Source organism: Galeopterus variegatus, unplaced genomic scaffold (genome assembly GCF_000696425.1).
Source record: "Galeopterus variegatus unplaced genomic scaffold, G_variegatus-3.0.2 Scaffold77, whole genome shotgun sequence".
NCBI classification, from domain to species: domain Eukaryota; kingdom Metazoa; phylum Chordata; class Mammalia; order Dermoptera; family Cynocephalidae; genus Galeopterus; species Galeopterus variegatus.
The window spans coordinates 129,104-145,908 of record NW_007726188.1 but is presented as its reverse complement, the minus strand read 5'-3'; the positions used below and the strand labels follow the sequence as shown (position 1 = coordinate 145,908).

General features: G+C 46.4%; 1 protein-coding gene across 2 annotated transcripts in view; it reads left to right on the top strand.

The window, feature by feature from the left end:
* ZFHX3 (zinc finger homeobox 3) overlaps positions 1–16,805 on the top strand; it is a 158,743-nt gene that overhangs the window by 46,976 nt on the left and 94,962 nt on the right. For both annotated transcript variants that reach the window (XM_008578813.1, XM_008578804.1), the window contains exon 4: positions 13,933–14,164. In XM_008578813.1, coding sequence (XP_008577035.1) covers positions 13,933–14,164 — 232 coding nt within the window. The remainder of the gene's footprint in view (positions 1–13,932; positions 14,165–16,805) is intronic.

The window sequence follows — 16,805 nt, the reverse complement described above, 5'->3', positions numbered from 1 at the left end:
AACTGAAATATGGACCTGACTGTTCTTATCTCTAAAGTTGTGGGTGCTGCCAAGGCATATCTGGAGTTGTGACAGCTTGAGTTACTCCCCGGGAGGGGCACCCATGGAAGCTGCTCTCTCTCCTTGTCTCCTGTGATCCTCTTCTCCATGTTCTAGATGGTCCTCAGTACATCTGGGTCTTGCAGTTGTCAGTTTAATTGTAAAAGAGCATAGTGATATTAAACCTGTGTAAATCATAGCTAGGCATGTAGTAGAAATGGGAGGATGGAATGTTGGTGATCAGCTGTGTCGTCCTTTGGCTGGGGGGCATTTTGGTTGATTTGGAAGGGAGGAGGGAAAGCCCTTTGGTGATCCACATAGTAAAGAAATTGTCACTAAGTACAGCCATTTATAGTAATTATCTCCTGTCATTAACTCTTATTTAAATAGGCAGTAAATATTAGCAAGCATGTGTATCCTTCTTCAGTCCCCAAATAACCATCTCAGTCATCAAGGAATGGGGTTCCCCATGCAGAAGTAAAGTGCAGCACATGCACAAAAGAATGATTTGTGGTGGGCGCTGATGAGGAGCACCCGGTGCTGTGGGACCCCAGAGGCAAGGAGGCAGTTTCAGCTCAGGAGTGACAGAGAAGGGCTTCAGGTGGTGCCTGTGCCGCCAACCCACCTTGGGGGCTGTGTGGCATTTCAGCACATGTAGGAGGTGTCAGGAAGGTTTCCAAGTGCCAAAGGCCCTGAGACCAGAAAGCCCAGAGGTGGTGGGTGAGATCAGAGGTGTGGAATGGAGTGGAGGGTTGAAGTCTGAGGTGGGGAGGTGAATTTGGACCAGCTCAGATAGTGCTTGAATGGCAAACTAAAGACCCAGGCCCAGGAGTAACAATGGAGCATGACAGGCTTTTCCTCATTTGTTCAGACTTTCAGCTAACAATTTTTAAGTACCTACCATGGATCAGGAGCTGGGCTGAGTCCTGAGAATAGAAAGATACGACTTGTCCCCAGCCTGTGAGATGCTGTTCACGGCGTGGCAGAGGAACAGGGCGGTTTGAACACAGTATGATGAGTACAGTGTAGATGCTGCTCCCCGCAGGCTGCGGGGCCCGGAGGAGGGGAGGCTGCACCCTGGGAGTTGGGGAGCGCTGTGGCCTGTGAGCTGGGCCTTTGCATAGTGGAAGGATCTGCTCTCCCTCACTGTTTGTTTATTTTCTTTTAGTTTGTTGATCCTCCAGACCTTTAAAAAGAGCCAGTTATTCTCATTTTACTTCAATCAAAATGTGAGGCTGAAATTCTTGTGCTGAGGTCTTATTTCACTCTAGTTCTGGAAGAAATTTATTTGTACTTTAAGGCCTCTGTTTGGTCTGAGAATGAACTAGACAGATGGCCTGTTTCTAAATGAATCATGGATGGGTCCTGCACATTTTTCTTGATGTGAGGACCATTAACTACCAAATACATGTAGTCATGCTGGTAACAAAGAATAAGGCAAAGACCCTCTGATAACAAAAGATATTATCCTGTATCTCAATATTTAATTCCAACGAGAAGAGGTTTTAGAATCAGAAAAGAACGAAAAGGTAAATCACAATTTGCTTCACTAAAATTTAGTGTATTTCACGGAGGATGATAGTTCATAACTGGAGCTTTTTTGGGATGAAGAGGGGTGCAGGAAGTTTGCTCCTGTCTCTGATCCCATTGAGATTCACATTTAAAAAGAGCAACATTAGGGCTGGCCCAGTGGTGCACTGCTGTAGTGCGCTGCTTGGGAAACGCGCCGGCGCTCCCGCCGAGGGTTCGGATCCCACATACAGACCGGTTCCCACTCACTGGCTGAGCGAGGCGCGGGAGCAGCACCGAGGGTTGCGATCCCGTTGCCGGTCCCGGTCCGGTAAGGGCACGACACTGAGGGTTGCGATCCGTTGCCGGACACGGAAAAAGACAAAAAAAAAAAAAAAAATGTGAGGCTGTTAATTTTCAAAATTCAGCAGTGATCTTTTCCAATTAATAAAATGGATTTTTCACATGAGCTTCTACAAGGGGTCTTCAAACAGTTCATGGAAGGATTCATATTACCTTTCAATTCCATCTTCCATGAACTTTTTGAAGTACCCTCATATGTACTTTTGTTCTTATTATTTCCAGAAGCCCACATCTGGAGCCATTGGGTGGTGAGCAAAAATAAATGTTCTTCCTCTGAGCCAAACCTCAATGAAAATACAGTTTTCTAGACATATCTTGTACACTGAACTATTTCTGATCTAGAAAGGACTGTTGGCCACCTCTCTGTAACATCCTAGAAGGTCATCCCTGCTAGAAGCTGGCCTTGCCTAATCCACCCTCAGAACAGTGGTTCTAGAACTAGCTTGCATCAGAACCACCTGGGCTTGCTGTCCTGAGCTGGGGCAGTGGGGGGCCAAGGGCTTCAGCTGCACCCCTCTGACATCTGCACCCAGCCCGGCAGTGACCAAATCACTGCTGGAAGCCCCTTGGGCTCCCATGCAGGAATGAGGAGGGTGCCACAGGCCTCAACCCCACCCATCCTTCTCCCACCCTATTTCCTTCCCCCTCTGTCCTTCCCCCCAACTGCTTTGCAACATTATAGAATGTTAAAAAAAAAAAAAAAGTAATATTAATAAATAAACTTAAAAAGAAAAGTTACCTGGGCTTGTTACAACCCAGATTTCTGGGCCCCACCCCAGAGTTTCTGTGGATCTGGACAGGGCCTGAGAATTTCCAGGGAATGCTGATGCTGTGGGACCAGGGGCCATACTAAAGGAACTGCTGGTTCCTTTAGCATGGCCCTTTCTCAAGGATTTCCACAGTGGGCACCCTTCCAGCCTATCACAGCAGGGACACACGTGGGAGGCTCATTGGCCTCCCAGGGGGTTAAGATGGTTCTCCAGACATCCTCTAGAACCTGCCATCATCCTTTTGAGAGCGCAGACTACTGCAGTGTCCATGCAACTTGCAGGGTGCTGGGCCACGTGCGGTGGCATCCAACACCCCTCACCTCCCACCTCCTGACCTGCAGGGGAACAGCCGTTTTCAAGAGGAAGGAGTGGTCTTAGAATCTTGGACATCCGCCTCAAGGAGGACCAGTTTGTTCTCGTCCATCTTCAGTCCCTAGCTGGCCTGTGTGGCTGTTGGACTTCAAGGATCAGCCTTGTCTTCCTTCTGTGCTGCTAGGTGGTACCAGGCCCTTCTGTGAGAGGTCCCCCAGCCCCCTTGTGAGCTGGAAAGGGTGTCGAGGAAATGAGGTGCTGATGTTCAGGGATAGCCCAAGGGGTGCTCGTGGTCTTTGAGTCATGCCCATCGGAATGATTAATTGATATCCTCCATTCTGCTGGACAATTAAGGAAAGCAGGAGAAGGAGGGAAAAGTCTTCAGTTAGACCTAATTTGGCACCGTATTGTTTTCTGTTAATCTATTTTGTTTTCTGTCCGTCTGTCCCATGGGACGGGTGCCTCATTGCTTGCTGAAGCATGCATAACTAATGTCCTCATTAAGGGCCAATCTGTTTATCAGGGCCATGCGAGGAAGCTGGCCTGCCAAATCTAGGCGCAAGCTGGGGGCTGTGGCCTCCCTCTGGGCCTTAGCCCCACCTCATTAAGCTGGTCCGGGCTATTGATTGGGAGCCTGTGTTTGGAAGAGTCTTACTTACTCCATGCATTATCTTGACAGATTGATCAGACCTGATTGAGAACCTCTTAAAGGAACGAACAGCTGTAATGGGAAAGTTGGACTCTGTCATCCGTTAGGATGATTCTGGGAGCAAGAAGAACCAGGCTGACATCTTGGAGCAATTGTATTTACAATTAACATGGTTGAAAACGATTGCCTCTATTGATCCCCCCTTCCTGCAATTACAGCCCCATTGTTTACATTCCAGCACTTCAGTTATAAAAAGGAAATTCAATAATTATTGCATTATTTAAAGTTAAAGTGCCACAGAGTTTGCTGGCTGCGCTTGCTGGTTGATTTAACGTTCAGTAAAATCCATGCTGAGCTCTCCATCTTAAGGCCGAACAGTATCGGCTTTTAATGAGACTTAAAAAGGGGGGGAAGAGAGCAAAACCCAGTGCACAGGGTGTTTGTCTGGGTTATTTATGGGGGGAACCCGAAAACAGAGCAGAGAAACAAGCTGTGTCATCATTTGCAAAACTGTGTCCCTCCCGCCACGTGGCCGCCCACTCTGCAGATGGCCATCTCCTTGCCCCTTGAGTCAGACTCGGCTCTGCTTTCTCTTTTTACTCTGCTCGTCCCTTGTCCTCCTTCCACAAGCATAACTCTCTCCTTCAAACTACCGCAAAACCCATGGAATTTAAGGAGAAAGGGTGAGATCTTTGCAGCAGCCAGAATGATCCATGCCAAAGGCATTTGTTTAGAGGGAATTTTTCTCCCCTGCCCCATCCCTTTCCTGTTTTCTCTTACAAGAGAAAAATGAAACAAAACAAAAATACAAGCACCTCTACTGAGGAGGAAGTCAGCCCTGTGGGTGCTCAGTGTCCCCTGTCTGCATTGCGCAGGCTGCCCCGTCTTCCCTCGTGCTGAAGGTGATGAAAGTATTTGTCAGCAAATTGTGGGAGCTCAGGAGAGGCCGCTGGGTTTGAGCACCACATTCATGCTCGCAGCAGCAGCAACCAGAAAGTTTAAGAGCGTGGGAGGAATTTTAAAGACCATTTTATTTTTCTCATATTTGGTTGAAATTCTTCCACGGGCTCAGTTCCAGCAAGACATCTGGACAGGTGTGCACAGCGGGATGCAGAGCCAGGGAGGAAAAAGTGATGCCTCATGCTTTGCCACCAAGAGTCATGCTGCCAGTGACAGCCCCAGGAAATTTCAAGCTGCAGGTGCGAAAAGGGAGAGGAAGATGAATAGAGCCAATTCTGACTTTTATGAAGTATCTGGAGCAGGCCAGTAGCGGGAAGCTGCTGCCGTGTGACTTTTTCATTAAGGAGGTGAATTCTTGTGTGCAGGCATTGCATGATTTATCTAGTGCAGTTTGTTAGAATCTGAAATACTCTTTGGGGAAAGACAGGTGCAGAGATTTTAAGTCTGGGAAGTTTTCCTCCCTGTAGGGGAATATCTCCATGTATTCTGACTTGGGTCTCTTGTCTGTGGCTGCTGCTGTCTGAGCCAGAGCAGCAGTTCTCAAATTATGGTCCCAGACCAGAAGCGTCACCATCACCTGGAAGATTATGAGAAATGCAGATTCTTGGGCCCCACCCCAGACCTGCAGAATCAAAACCTCCCAGGGCGGGTCTGGCCATCTATGGCATAACAAGCCCCCCACCCAGGAGCTTCTGATGCAGCTCAAGTTAGAGACCCACTGAGCTAGAACACCAATTGCATCATTAACCACCGAGCCCATGGTATTGTACATTCCCGTCACAAGTGACGAAGGTCTGGCCTCATGGTAGAAAGACTGTGACTGTGCCAAATATTTGGGTAGTCCTTCACATCTTCTGAAGGATTTTCACATATGTTTCCTCATTTGGTTTTAAAAATTACCTTCTCAGAAGACAGGGCAAATATAAATATCTCCATTTTACAGATGAGGTAATGCACTTGTTTTGACCACCAGGCAGGTATTTTTTCTCCTATGTTGACTGCCGTGGAGTTGGAGGTACAAATAAGCAAGTCCTTCAGAGGGGCTTGGAGAGTGAGGGACTTATCTCCCACCCACTTCAGCCGAGTCCTCCTCCCTTCCCTGGTCCTCACCCGGGATGCTGGCAGACATGGCAGAACACGGCAAGAACGTGTTCCTTGGTTGGCAGCCTAATGTGCAAAGAGATCCAGTGAACAGATATGATTTTGTGGCAAAGCCATGGGCTTGGGGTTTGGATCCTGGCTGTGCCCTCACTGGCAGCATGAATTTGGGCAAATTACTTTAAATAACTTAAAATCTAAGCACCTCATATAAAGAAGAAGTCAGCCTGGTATGTGCTCAGTGTCCCCTAAGTCATGGTTTCTGTATGTTACAATTTCTTCACTGTCAACCAGGGATTCTTCTTTAAGGTCTGACGAGGGGTCAGGGTGGTTTAAGGGGAGAAATATCAGGCAGGTATGTTCAGTAGATGTCCATTTCCAACCCTCATCCTAATGGTTAACTAATTTGAAAAATAGCTATAGTGATAGTAATAACAGTAGCCTCAGTTATTATAAGGCTAACTGTGTATCAGGCACACTGTATGACGCATTTCGTGTGAATTTTCCCGTTGAATCATCTCGGTGGTGCTATGAGGAGGTTCTGTTATTGTCCCAATTTTGCACATGAGGAAACTGAGGCTCAACAGTGTTTGTGACACGTCCAAGGTAGCACAGCTAGTGAGGCTCAGAGCAAGGGTTTTCCACGAAACGGGCTTAACCCCAAGTGCACCTTAAAACACCATTATTTGCAATGGTTTGATGTGGAGTTGGAGGAGCACAGCCAGAGCAGCACGTATGTCGTGGCCTTTATTTTTGTATGGGGACTTAAATTTGTGAGAGCTAGAAAGCAGCACTAGGAGAGATCTGCTCTTTAATGAAGAAAGTTTCTGTTACCACAGGTTGAGTATCCATTATCCAAAATGCTTGAGGCCGGAAGTGTTTCAGATTTGGGATTTTTTTGGATTTGGGGATATTTGCAGATTCTTGACTGGCTGAGCATTTCTAATCCAAAAATTCTAAATGCTCGAATGAGTATTTCCTTTGAGCATCATGTTGATGCTCAAAAAAACCTTAGACTTTGGAGCATTTCAGATTTTCAGATTCGGGATGCTTAACCTATACTATCCCAGTGAAGGCAGTAATTGTCAGGTCCTGGGAGCTTTAGAGAGCTTCTGAAGGGTAGTCAGTTTGTGATGAGCCTTGTAGGACCCTCTGGGTTGTCTTAGGTGCCCCCATCCCCCCGCAGCTTCCTTGCTCTGTAGACACTCATTCAAGCATTTTGCAAACCACCCCTCGTGGTGTTTGTGATGTCGTGCTCTGACGGGAGGACTGCTGTGTGCCTGACAAACTTCTTCCCCATATGTAAACAGTTACTCCACACTCCTTTCTGGAGTTTTCCTAACAGAGGGAAGTGAAATCTCTTATGTGAAGGCATCAACATTCTGCAAGGATCCGTATTTGGACAGCCACGCCAGATACAAGCTATTGATAGTTACAGATTTAGACTTACTTTTCTGCTACAATTTACTGTACTTCCCAGGGTCACTAATATTGAGACTTTTGAATCAGGCAGTGACGTTCATGTAGGGGCAAAGATCCAGGAATGGGAAATCTCAACTCTGGCCTTGGAGGTCAGATACGGAAAGCAAACAATCATGGCTTATTCCAGAGCATAAGGAGCCTGGCCTAGAAACCAGAAAATAGGTCAGAGCAACCCAAATGGATTGATCTAAGGGAACATTTGTACTTCCTTTCACTTTTTTCTTATAAATCGTGGTTGGAGCTAATATGGTGTCTGCAGGGCTCCCACAGTGATCAGGGACTAAATTAGCATGTGCCAAAGACGAGGGCATGAGTGGATGAAACGCCAACATTAAATAGAAAAAGCTTATATATTTAGGTTGACCTTCCAGGAGTCTTCCTAAAAATGTGACATTAAATTTGGAACTGGAACACAATCTCACTGATTAAAAAATTAACCACTCCCACCCCTGGTCGCATGACACCTGAAACAGTTTTTTTAGGCATGCAAGGTGAATACCTGGGTCTGGGGAATCTTGTGTTCCAGAATGCCCCTCTGGTCAGTGCAGCATGGTGTGATGGCTGTGGACTTGGACTCAAGTCCCAGGTTCTAGTCTTGTCTCCTCCATGCCCTGTGAGAACTTGGGGGCATCACGTAACTTTCCTGAACTTTGGGTTCCTTCAAGGACATGCGCCAGACACTCCCCACCTCATGGGGCTGTAATAAGAAAACGTAAAAGTTTAGGTAAGTTCTGCACACGCATGTGATAGTGAATGAGCAACTACTTCTGCCTTCCCTTTTTCATCTTGTGATGGTGGGACTTAGCAGACTAACTTGGGATCCTCATCTTCTTCCCGTTCCTTCTCTCTAGATTTGTTAGTGAGATGTGTATAGTCCTTTCCCTGAAGATGAGATGCCAAGCCCTTGGCATGCTGTGGTTAGCAGTCTTTCCCTGCCTGTGGGGGGTGTGGTGTGGATAGCAGCGATGTGACAGCTGCTGCTTCTATCACGTGACCTCCAGTTTTATGGACTGGGGAGAGTTACAAACGGACCCTCTCCCTGCCTTTGCCTAGGTGCCCATCAGGTGACAGGTGTCTCAGGGGCCTTCTGGGACATCCCTCTGTGGGGTTTCTTTGCTTGGCAGGAGGTGCATGGCTTCTCGTGGGGACACCGGGGAGCAGCCTTGCCTCATCAAAGGGTTTTGTCATTTTTGTTTGCTCTGAAACAGGGCTGCGTGGTGTGCACCTCCAGGTGTGCTGAGCATGCAGGTGTGGGTGCACTTATAGCAGCAGGTGTTATTCCCCGAGGAAGCTTCATCTGTGAATCGTGTGTGAGCGTGGGTATGTGTGTATCAGGATGTACTTTATCCATTTCTACTTTAAAGGGGAGGCTTTGACAAAATCTGATCAATATTTTGCATTCCATGCATGAAGAACCAGATGTTAGAAGTTTCCTATTGTTGGGGAGGAGGAAGGAGCTGGGGCCCCTCCAGATTTACAGAAATCAATGTTCTCTGACAGAAGTTGGTTAGTTTTCCTGGGAAACAAGTAACAGGAACACATTTTTTTGATTTTCACGATGAATTATTTTCTAACAAGAGCCCTCTTTTCGTCTTTCAGTATTTGGCCAGAGTGAACGAGCATGACATATTAATGGGCAGAATCCCACAAAGTAATGCAGCCTGGCCTCTCTCCTTTCCTTTCATTTTTAATTATTAATTTGCTTTTTGCACTTGGCTTTATGTGCCAGGCTCGTCATCAGAGGTGCCTCTTATTGCAGTGAGGGCTTTTGCTCTTTGAGTTCCTCTCCCCAAACTAGACCTGAAAGAGAAGTCACAGAGACAGATGTGGGACATCAGATGTTTCCATGTCAGGAGCATCAGAGTGTCATCTTCCAGCTACACTGAGATGGGATGAGCATTTAAAACTATAAATAGCGGTAGCAAGATCAGAAAGAGGCTCAAGAAGAGGTCTCTGACCAATATGAGTGAGTCCACCCCAGCCTCATTTCCACCAGTAGGCGCCGACCACCTAACGGTGTCAAAGTCTGAACTGCTGGCACTGAGGACTGTCTGCTGCACAGTGGTAATCTGGAGGAGTTGGGGATTGTTGGGCTCTTTTTCTGCTCCCATTGATGAGTCAAACTAGATACTTATTTCCTTCTTATAGGACATTGTACTTCTCTGATCTTTTAGGAAATTAATCCTGTGGCCAAGTGGAGAAGTTTCCTTCAGTGAAAACTATTGTACCTTTGCAGTTTATACAAGCCAGTCTTTCGTAGACACTTTTTATATCAGCTGGAGAGATTGGGGGACAATCAAAGAAAACCGTGGTCAGATTCAAGGTCATAGGGAGAGGCTGGGTGGGCCTCAGCCACCACCCTTCCTTCCTTAGCTGGTTGATTTTCCTTTCTTGATTTACTGGTTGGCCATGCTTCCTCAGTAGTAGTTTGTGGAAGATGCTCATTTTTCTTGAGCAAGCTAGAAGGTTTCCATGCTTTTCAGTGCTCAGGTGGAATATTCTGACAATGTTCCTCAAGCCAAAAGGATGTCCTCATTTCCCCTTGCGATGTCCTCTCAGTCATCACTGGCACTGCCTGAATCACTTGCAGGTTAAGCCCCTAGGGTTGGGCATATGTGCTGTGTGTGTGTGTGTGTGTGTGTGCATGTGTGTGTGCATGTGTGCGCGCACGAGCAGTACCTCATGTGTCGTGGAGACTTGGAATCAAACCGAAATAAAACCCCACCAGGTGGGCTCAACAGCCAGTTTCCTTTGGGTTCTGGGTAGCACTACAATGCCCTAACCACAGTTAAGGTTGTTTTGTTTTCTGTTTTGAACGACACTTCTGACGTGACAGAGGAGAGCAGTTAGGAAGCGTGAACACAAAGTAAAGAGAAAAAAGTAACACAAAACCCAGGCCCCCATCTCTGACGAGAGAGTTCTGTGATAGAGACAGAGAGGGTTGGGGAATTTAGGATTTGCGTAGGAGAAAAATTTCCTGCCTGGTGAGGACAGCAAGAACTCTGAAAGGATGCCGCTCCTTTATTGAGTATACCACTGGGATTTGTGCCTTGGTGGATTCTTTGTATATTACAGTGAATTTAATTAAATACATTGTGATCCCAATTGAGGGTATTCTAATTAGCTGGGTCAGGAACAAATTATTCTCCCTCCTTCTCCAAATGAAAACATCTCCTCTCTTCTGTTGGGAAAGCATGCCCTTGGCTGACTGGCTTGCCCCACGGAGTCTCATCTGCCTCGTCAGGCACCACCCCATCCCACCCCCACCCCCGGCTGCATCTCATTAGGCAGGTTCCAAGGGTGGGATTCTGGGTATGAGGCCCGAACCACTTGGGAGGGAGAGGGAGTCTGGCCAGCAGGGTCAGGGTTTGACCTGCTCAAAGCCTGGGAAATGACCAGATGGTGTAGAAAAAGTCATAGAGGTCAGGACCCTGTGGCTATCTCTGTGTCCCTGTTGACTCCAGGTTGGGCAGCCTGAGAAGTAACAAGAAAGCTAGAAAATTTGTTGAGAACAGGATTTGTCACACACAGGTAGACATCAGTAGACCCAGGTTGTTAGCGGAAGTTTGGGTTGGGATGTAACCTCTATAAGCAGGTGTTTCCTAGCAATGGAGATAGTTTATTCTGGATTTTTTTTTAATGTCTTGGAGAATGAACTTGGAGTGCACAGCAAGCTTGGATGTTTAAATTAAGCTTTCGTGCAAGTCTTTAAGAGAGGACTCTAAATGTCCCCTGTACTAGGGTCAACTGAAGAGGCCATGGCTCTGTTTTCCTCGTTTCCCTTTATTCTTTTCTCCATGATTTGTAGTACGTGCCCATTTTCTTTCCAAAATAGCTCTGGAATGGTAGCCAAAGAATCGGTGGTAGTACAGTAGATTGCAGTTTACCAACATGAGCTTGAGTATAAAGCAGTTTGGTGGTATCTTTGTCATATCAGGTTTTTGTTTGTTTGTTTACGTGAGAGTTCCCAGTATTTTTTCCCAGTATTTTTTGAGGATTTGAGGACAAAAGACATTTTATGTCTCAATTCATGTCCAACTCCTTTTGGCCATGTCATCTCTGTCTTTGGGCTTGGAGATTGGAAACCCCAGGCATTTGGAATGGAACCCTGACATCAGTATTAAAATTTTGTGTTTAAAATGCAATGCCTTATTGCAAGGAAATCCTGTTTCTTGGGGAGGTAATGGGGTTTTTTGCTCGGATTTCATAGTTGATGATACCACCGAAATCCCTTGATGGAACTTATTGCTTTGGGTTCCATGGTTATTTTCTCTTATCTTTTATTTACTCAGTTGTAGTTGAAGCTTTAATAAATGTAATTCTTTTGGTCTTATTGACCCAGGACAGCAATTCCTGGCTCCTGCACAGGTTTCCTGTTCTTCAATCCCTAGCCAAACCCTCACTCCCAGGAATATCCTGGTCCAGTTTTTGGCTTTTGAGGGGCCTTGTGGAGAAGTTGGGGAGAGTGAACGTGGCCAAACTCATCCTTTCCCTTCAGCTGTACCCCTCAGTGCCCACTTCTCCCCAGGGTGTAGCCCCCAGAGAGCATCACCTTGGTGCATCCTGTCCTCCAGAAGTCCTCTGCATGGAGCCCTGTCACGAAGGAGGCAAACTGAAGATAAACTATTAAAAAAAAAACAATATGCTCAGATTTATTTCAAGAAAAGTAGTTCTTTATTATCATTTGTCGTAATTTCTTTAACAGTTAACATTGAGCTTGCTGTTTCTCACTACTCTTTCTGGTTGTGAAATTGTTCCACAACAGCTGTTACTTGTGGGGATTTTATTGTGGAGATTTTATTTTGTTCTGAGGCTCTACACTCAGTGTGTTCAGTTACCCATCGTGGGGACACAGGGGACTTCTCTCTGGGTGCCTGTGAAACCCTTTGCATTCTTACCTGAAGACTAGCAAGGTTTCCTGTGCAATCGTTCACCAGTTTACATGAGTGAGGGCCTCAATCCTCCTCCAGTGAGTTTTCCATGACATTTAGTTGGTGCATTCATCTCTCTTCTTCCAGCAAGATGCAGACATGCTTCTGGCTTTTTCACGTTTGTTTAGCGAATGTAGGACCTACACACATGAGCATGTGAACCTCAGGGCAGTGTCCTCAAACAGGAAGCTTTCAGAGGGTTACTCTGGTGTTTTCAGTATTGTGTGGAGTGCAGAAGTTAGAAGTGCTCTAACTTCTCAGTGTCTTGCATTATCAGCTGGACAAGGAAGATATTCAAGCAGGATCAGAAACCATCATCAAGGCATAGACATCGAGTGGAATGAGTGTGGGTTAGCAAGGAGACCGGTAACATAGAGCAGCTCCAAAGTATTTGTTGTACACTTGGTGTAGCTCCTTGGGCCAGGCTTGAGTGGGGTTTGGGGACCAATGACGAGGAGAAAGAAACAAGTACAAGTAACCACATGAGCACATAAAACATATTAGCTGAATTTCCTCCTCCAATAGGGTGCTGGATACATGGTGTGGGGAGATGAGACCCAGGTTCTAGTTCTCTTTTTCACTTGAGCTTTTTGGGATTGTTTCCCTGCTTCACATGGAGTGCACCCAATAGAAAAATTCCCTCTTCCTCCCAAATGGGTCATTTGGAATGAAGGAAATGACCTTTCTGCACCAGGAGCATGCTAATTTCCTGTTAGTAGAAAGTGTCCATAGCTTTCATCATATTTCATGAATTTAGTTCTTGGGGATTCTGTAAGTCTCCTAGACACAGACGTATGGGGTCCACTGACTGTTTCCGTGACTCCTCGTGTTCTCGCGCCCCAGCTTTAATCCTGTGTGTGCCTGCTTCCTGCTGGCTCTTGGGCTTCCGTGCTCTGGCATCAGTACTGTGTCTACCTAAACACAACAGAGAATGTAATTTTGACCATCTGCTACATCAAATAGCCAAATAATATTGGCCAGTGATAAGCCAAGTGACCTTGAAATATTGACAGGGAACTAACTAGTTGGGAAAAATTTATTTTTCTGTCATTTTTTTAATCCATCAGAAAATATAATTTTGGGTTCTCCCAATAGACTATAGTTTTAAATACAAAAACTTGAGTCATCTTTCTTGTGAAAGAGCCAGATAGCAGCTTTGGCTCTGTACTGCTGACCTAGGGTGCTGTTCAGGTAGGGTGACCATAGGCTGTCACCTAAAACAGGGACCAGCTAGCTTTTTCTGTCAAGGGCCAGATAGTAATATTTTAGGCTTTGTGGACCATACCATTTCTGTCATAATCCTGTTCAACTCTGGTGTTTCAAAAGCATCCATAGATGGTACATAAAGTAATGGATGTGGCTGTATTCCAATAAAACTTTATTTATAAAAACTGGCAGTAGGCCGGATTTGGCCTGCAGGTCATAGTTTGCCTACCTCTAGTCTAAGTAAAGCAGGACACTTTGGAAAGTGGAAGGGGGACCCTTTTAATGTTTGTGCCAGGAAAACCAGTGTTACACTAGGAGCGCCTATTTGATCAGCAGTATTCCCAGCATTCTGAGAAGTCACGCGAAAGGGGACATTGGGGGAGACAGGAATGCAAGTCAGCTTGCTGATGTCTTCAGAGAGCTGCTAGGGATGGGTACAGGAAAACAAAGACAGCTCCTCTAAGGAATCCCGTAATCAACAACTGTCCCATTTGGCTGTGGAGACGTGTCCCCAGTGGCATGCCTCTGGCTGCTACCAGGACAGGTTGGGCTCATGCAATGGTGGGATTCCAGCGGCTCACCCAAGGCGTGTCCCTCTCCTTTGTCCCCGCAGCACCTGCAGCAGCACGAGAGCGGCTTGGAGGGCGAGAGCTGCTACTACCACTGTGTCCTGTGCAACTACTCCACTAAGGCCAAGCTCAACCTCATCCAGCACGTGCGCTCCATGAAGCACCAGCGCAGCGAGAGCCTGCGCAAGCTGCAGCGGCTGCAGAAGGGCCTTCCGGAGGAGGATGAGGACCTGGGGCAGATCTTCACCATCCGCAGGTGCCCCTCCACCGACCCAGGTGAGTCGTCCTGTGGGCCTGGGTGTCAACCTCCAGAAGCCTCTGAGGGCTTCTGTTGGAGGAAAACATTACTGGTGCAGCTGCTCCTCCTGTCCATTGCTGACCTTGCAGGTGACCGCTGTGTTCTGGAAACAATGTGCCTGGATTGTTGCTTTTTATTTTTATTTTTTTTAAAGAAACCTGGCAGCACTTTTCTTCAGGCGTATGCTCAGCCTTAGGGAAGTCATAGGTTTGCCTGCAGAGCAGGCCAGCAGAAGTCTGTCCCCTATCCCCAGATTTCCTCCAGTGTGTACTTCTAGACCCAATGTATGCTGAATTGTGTGTCTTGCTCAGTATCCAGAATAGACAGTGTGTGGCCTCAAGGTCTGGTTTGTAAAAGTCAACTTTAGAGAGGGTCGAAACAAGTCTTTGTTATGACACTTATGACTGTATCTGAGAGGGACTTGGTTGGTCCGTGGGCCAGTGCTGCTCACTACCTCAGAGTCGAGACCTCCCAGCAGGAATGTGCCCATTTTTCACCTCCCGTTCTGTCTCGCCTCTGCAGTCACCTTCTCTCATCCTCCCTTCCTCCTCTTTGTGACTCTTCCTCCCATCGGGACCTCATTTGGCAGAGGCACCTCCTCTCTTCCATTTTCTCAATCTTCCGGTCCCTTCCTCTTAACGTGGAGCACAGAACAGCCACTTGCCTCTTTAAAAACGGTGAAACGAAGGCTCTCCCTTAGCCCTAGGTCCCGCGCTCTCTCTACAACAGACTCTTCGGAATTGCTGGAAGAACATCTGTATTGCTCCTCTCTGGTCCACGCCTCAGCCTGCCAATGCCTGTTTCCTCCTGTCACAAGCCACCCTGGTGAAGGGCACCACTGGCTTCCACTTTACCTGACCCAGCGGCTACCTGCTGGTCCTTCTTATTCATGTCTCTGCGTAGCATTTGGAATTGTCACCTGGCCCCTTCTTGAAGCTCCCTCCTCTTGGCATCCAGTGCGGGTTCCTCCCCAGTGCTCCTGCCTCTCTTGAACTCCCGTCCCTGCTCGTGGCCCCCAACCTGGTCACGGAGTGTCAGGCCCCAGTCCTTGCCCCCGGCCTCCAGAGGCTTTCATCTCCTGGTGATGTCACATGCTTTTGGCCAGCTTCATGGACACTGAGCTCACGACTCTAGTCACCAGACTTCTCTTTCCTTCTGAGTGCGCCTCGCCTCGTGACCTGGCCACACTGGAGCCTCAAGGCTGCCCTCCACCCCCAGCAGCCTCTCAGTCACTGTGCTGTCATAGCCACGTGGGGTCTCATCTGAATGCTGTCAAGTTGCACAATCTTACGATCGTTAAAGGCAGAAAGTTACGTAACCCTTACGAAAAAATGGCCTGACCCTCCCCCATCCCATTCCCCAGGGGAATGGCTTTCGACTTTTAGATGCTTCTTGTTTCTGCACAGCAAAAGAAACAATTAACAGAGCTAAAAGACAGCCAACAGAGTGGGAGAAAATATTTGCAAAATACATATCTGACAAAGGACTAATATCCAGAATATATAAGGAACTCAAACAACTTTACAAGGAAAAAACAAGCAACCCAATTAAAAAATGGGCAAAAGAGCTAAGTAGGCATTTCTCTAAAGAAGATATGCAAATGGCCAACAGTCATATGAAAAAATGCTCAACATCACTCAGCATCCGGGAAATGCAAATCAAAACCACACTGAGATACCATCTCACCCCAGTTAGGATGGCTAAAATCCAAAAGACGCTGAAAGATAAATGCTGGTGTGGTTGCGGAGAAAAAGGAACTCTCTTACATTGTTGGTGGGAATGCATAATGGTGCAACCCCTATGGAAAATGGTTTGGAGGTTCCTTAAACAGCTGAAGATAGATCTACCATACGATCCAGCTATCCCACTGCTGGGAATATATCCAAAGGAATGGAAATCATCAAGTCGAAGGTATACTTGTTTCCCAATGTTCATTGCAGCACTCTTCACAATAGCCAAGAGCTGGAATCAGCCCAAATGTCCATCATCGGATGAGTGGATACGGAAAATGTGGTATATCTACACAATGGAATACTACTCAGCTATAAAAACTAATGAAATACTGCCATTTGCAACAACATGGATGGACCTTGAAAGAATAATATTAAGTGAAATGAGTCAGGCAGAGAAAAAGAAATACCACATGTTCTCACTTATTTGTTGGAGCTAAAAATAAATAAATTAATTCACTCACATACACACACACACACACACACACTCTCACACACACAAAAAAACAAACAAACAACAACAACAACAATAATAACAAAAAAAAAAACCCGCGCGGGGGGGGGAGAGGAAGATATAACAACCACAATTATTATTATTATTATTTTTGAAGTTCTTACAACAAGCAAATGGAGGGGACACACTTGGGTGGGAGGGGGGAGAGGGAGGAGGGAGGGAGGTTTCGGTGATGGGACATAATAATCAACTACATTGTATATTGACAAAATAAAAATAATTAAAAAAAAATAGATGCTTCTTTTGTTATTTCCTGATTTCTCATCATGCTCCTACTACTGTTTCTTGATTGTTTTTAAGTTTTAGACATTATCACTTGGCCTTCTACTCTGGACGATGAGGATATCACTGGTGTGCTGTTCTGCAAACCCACCC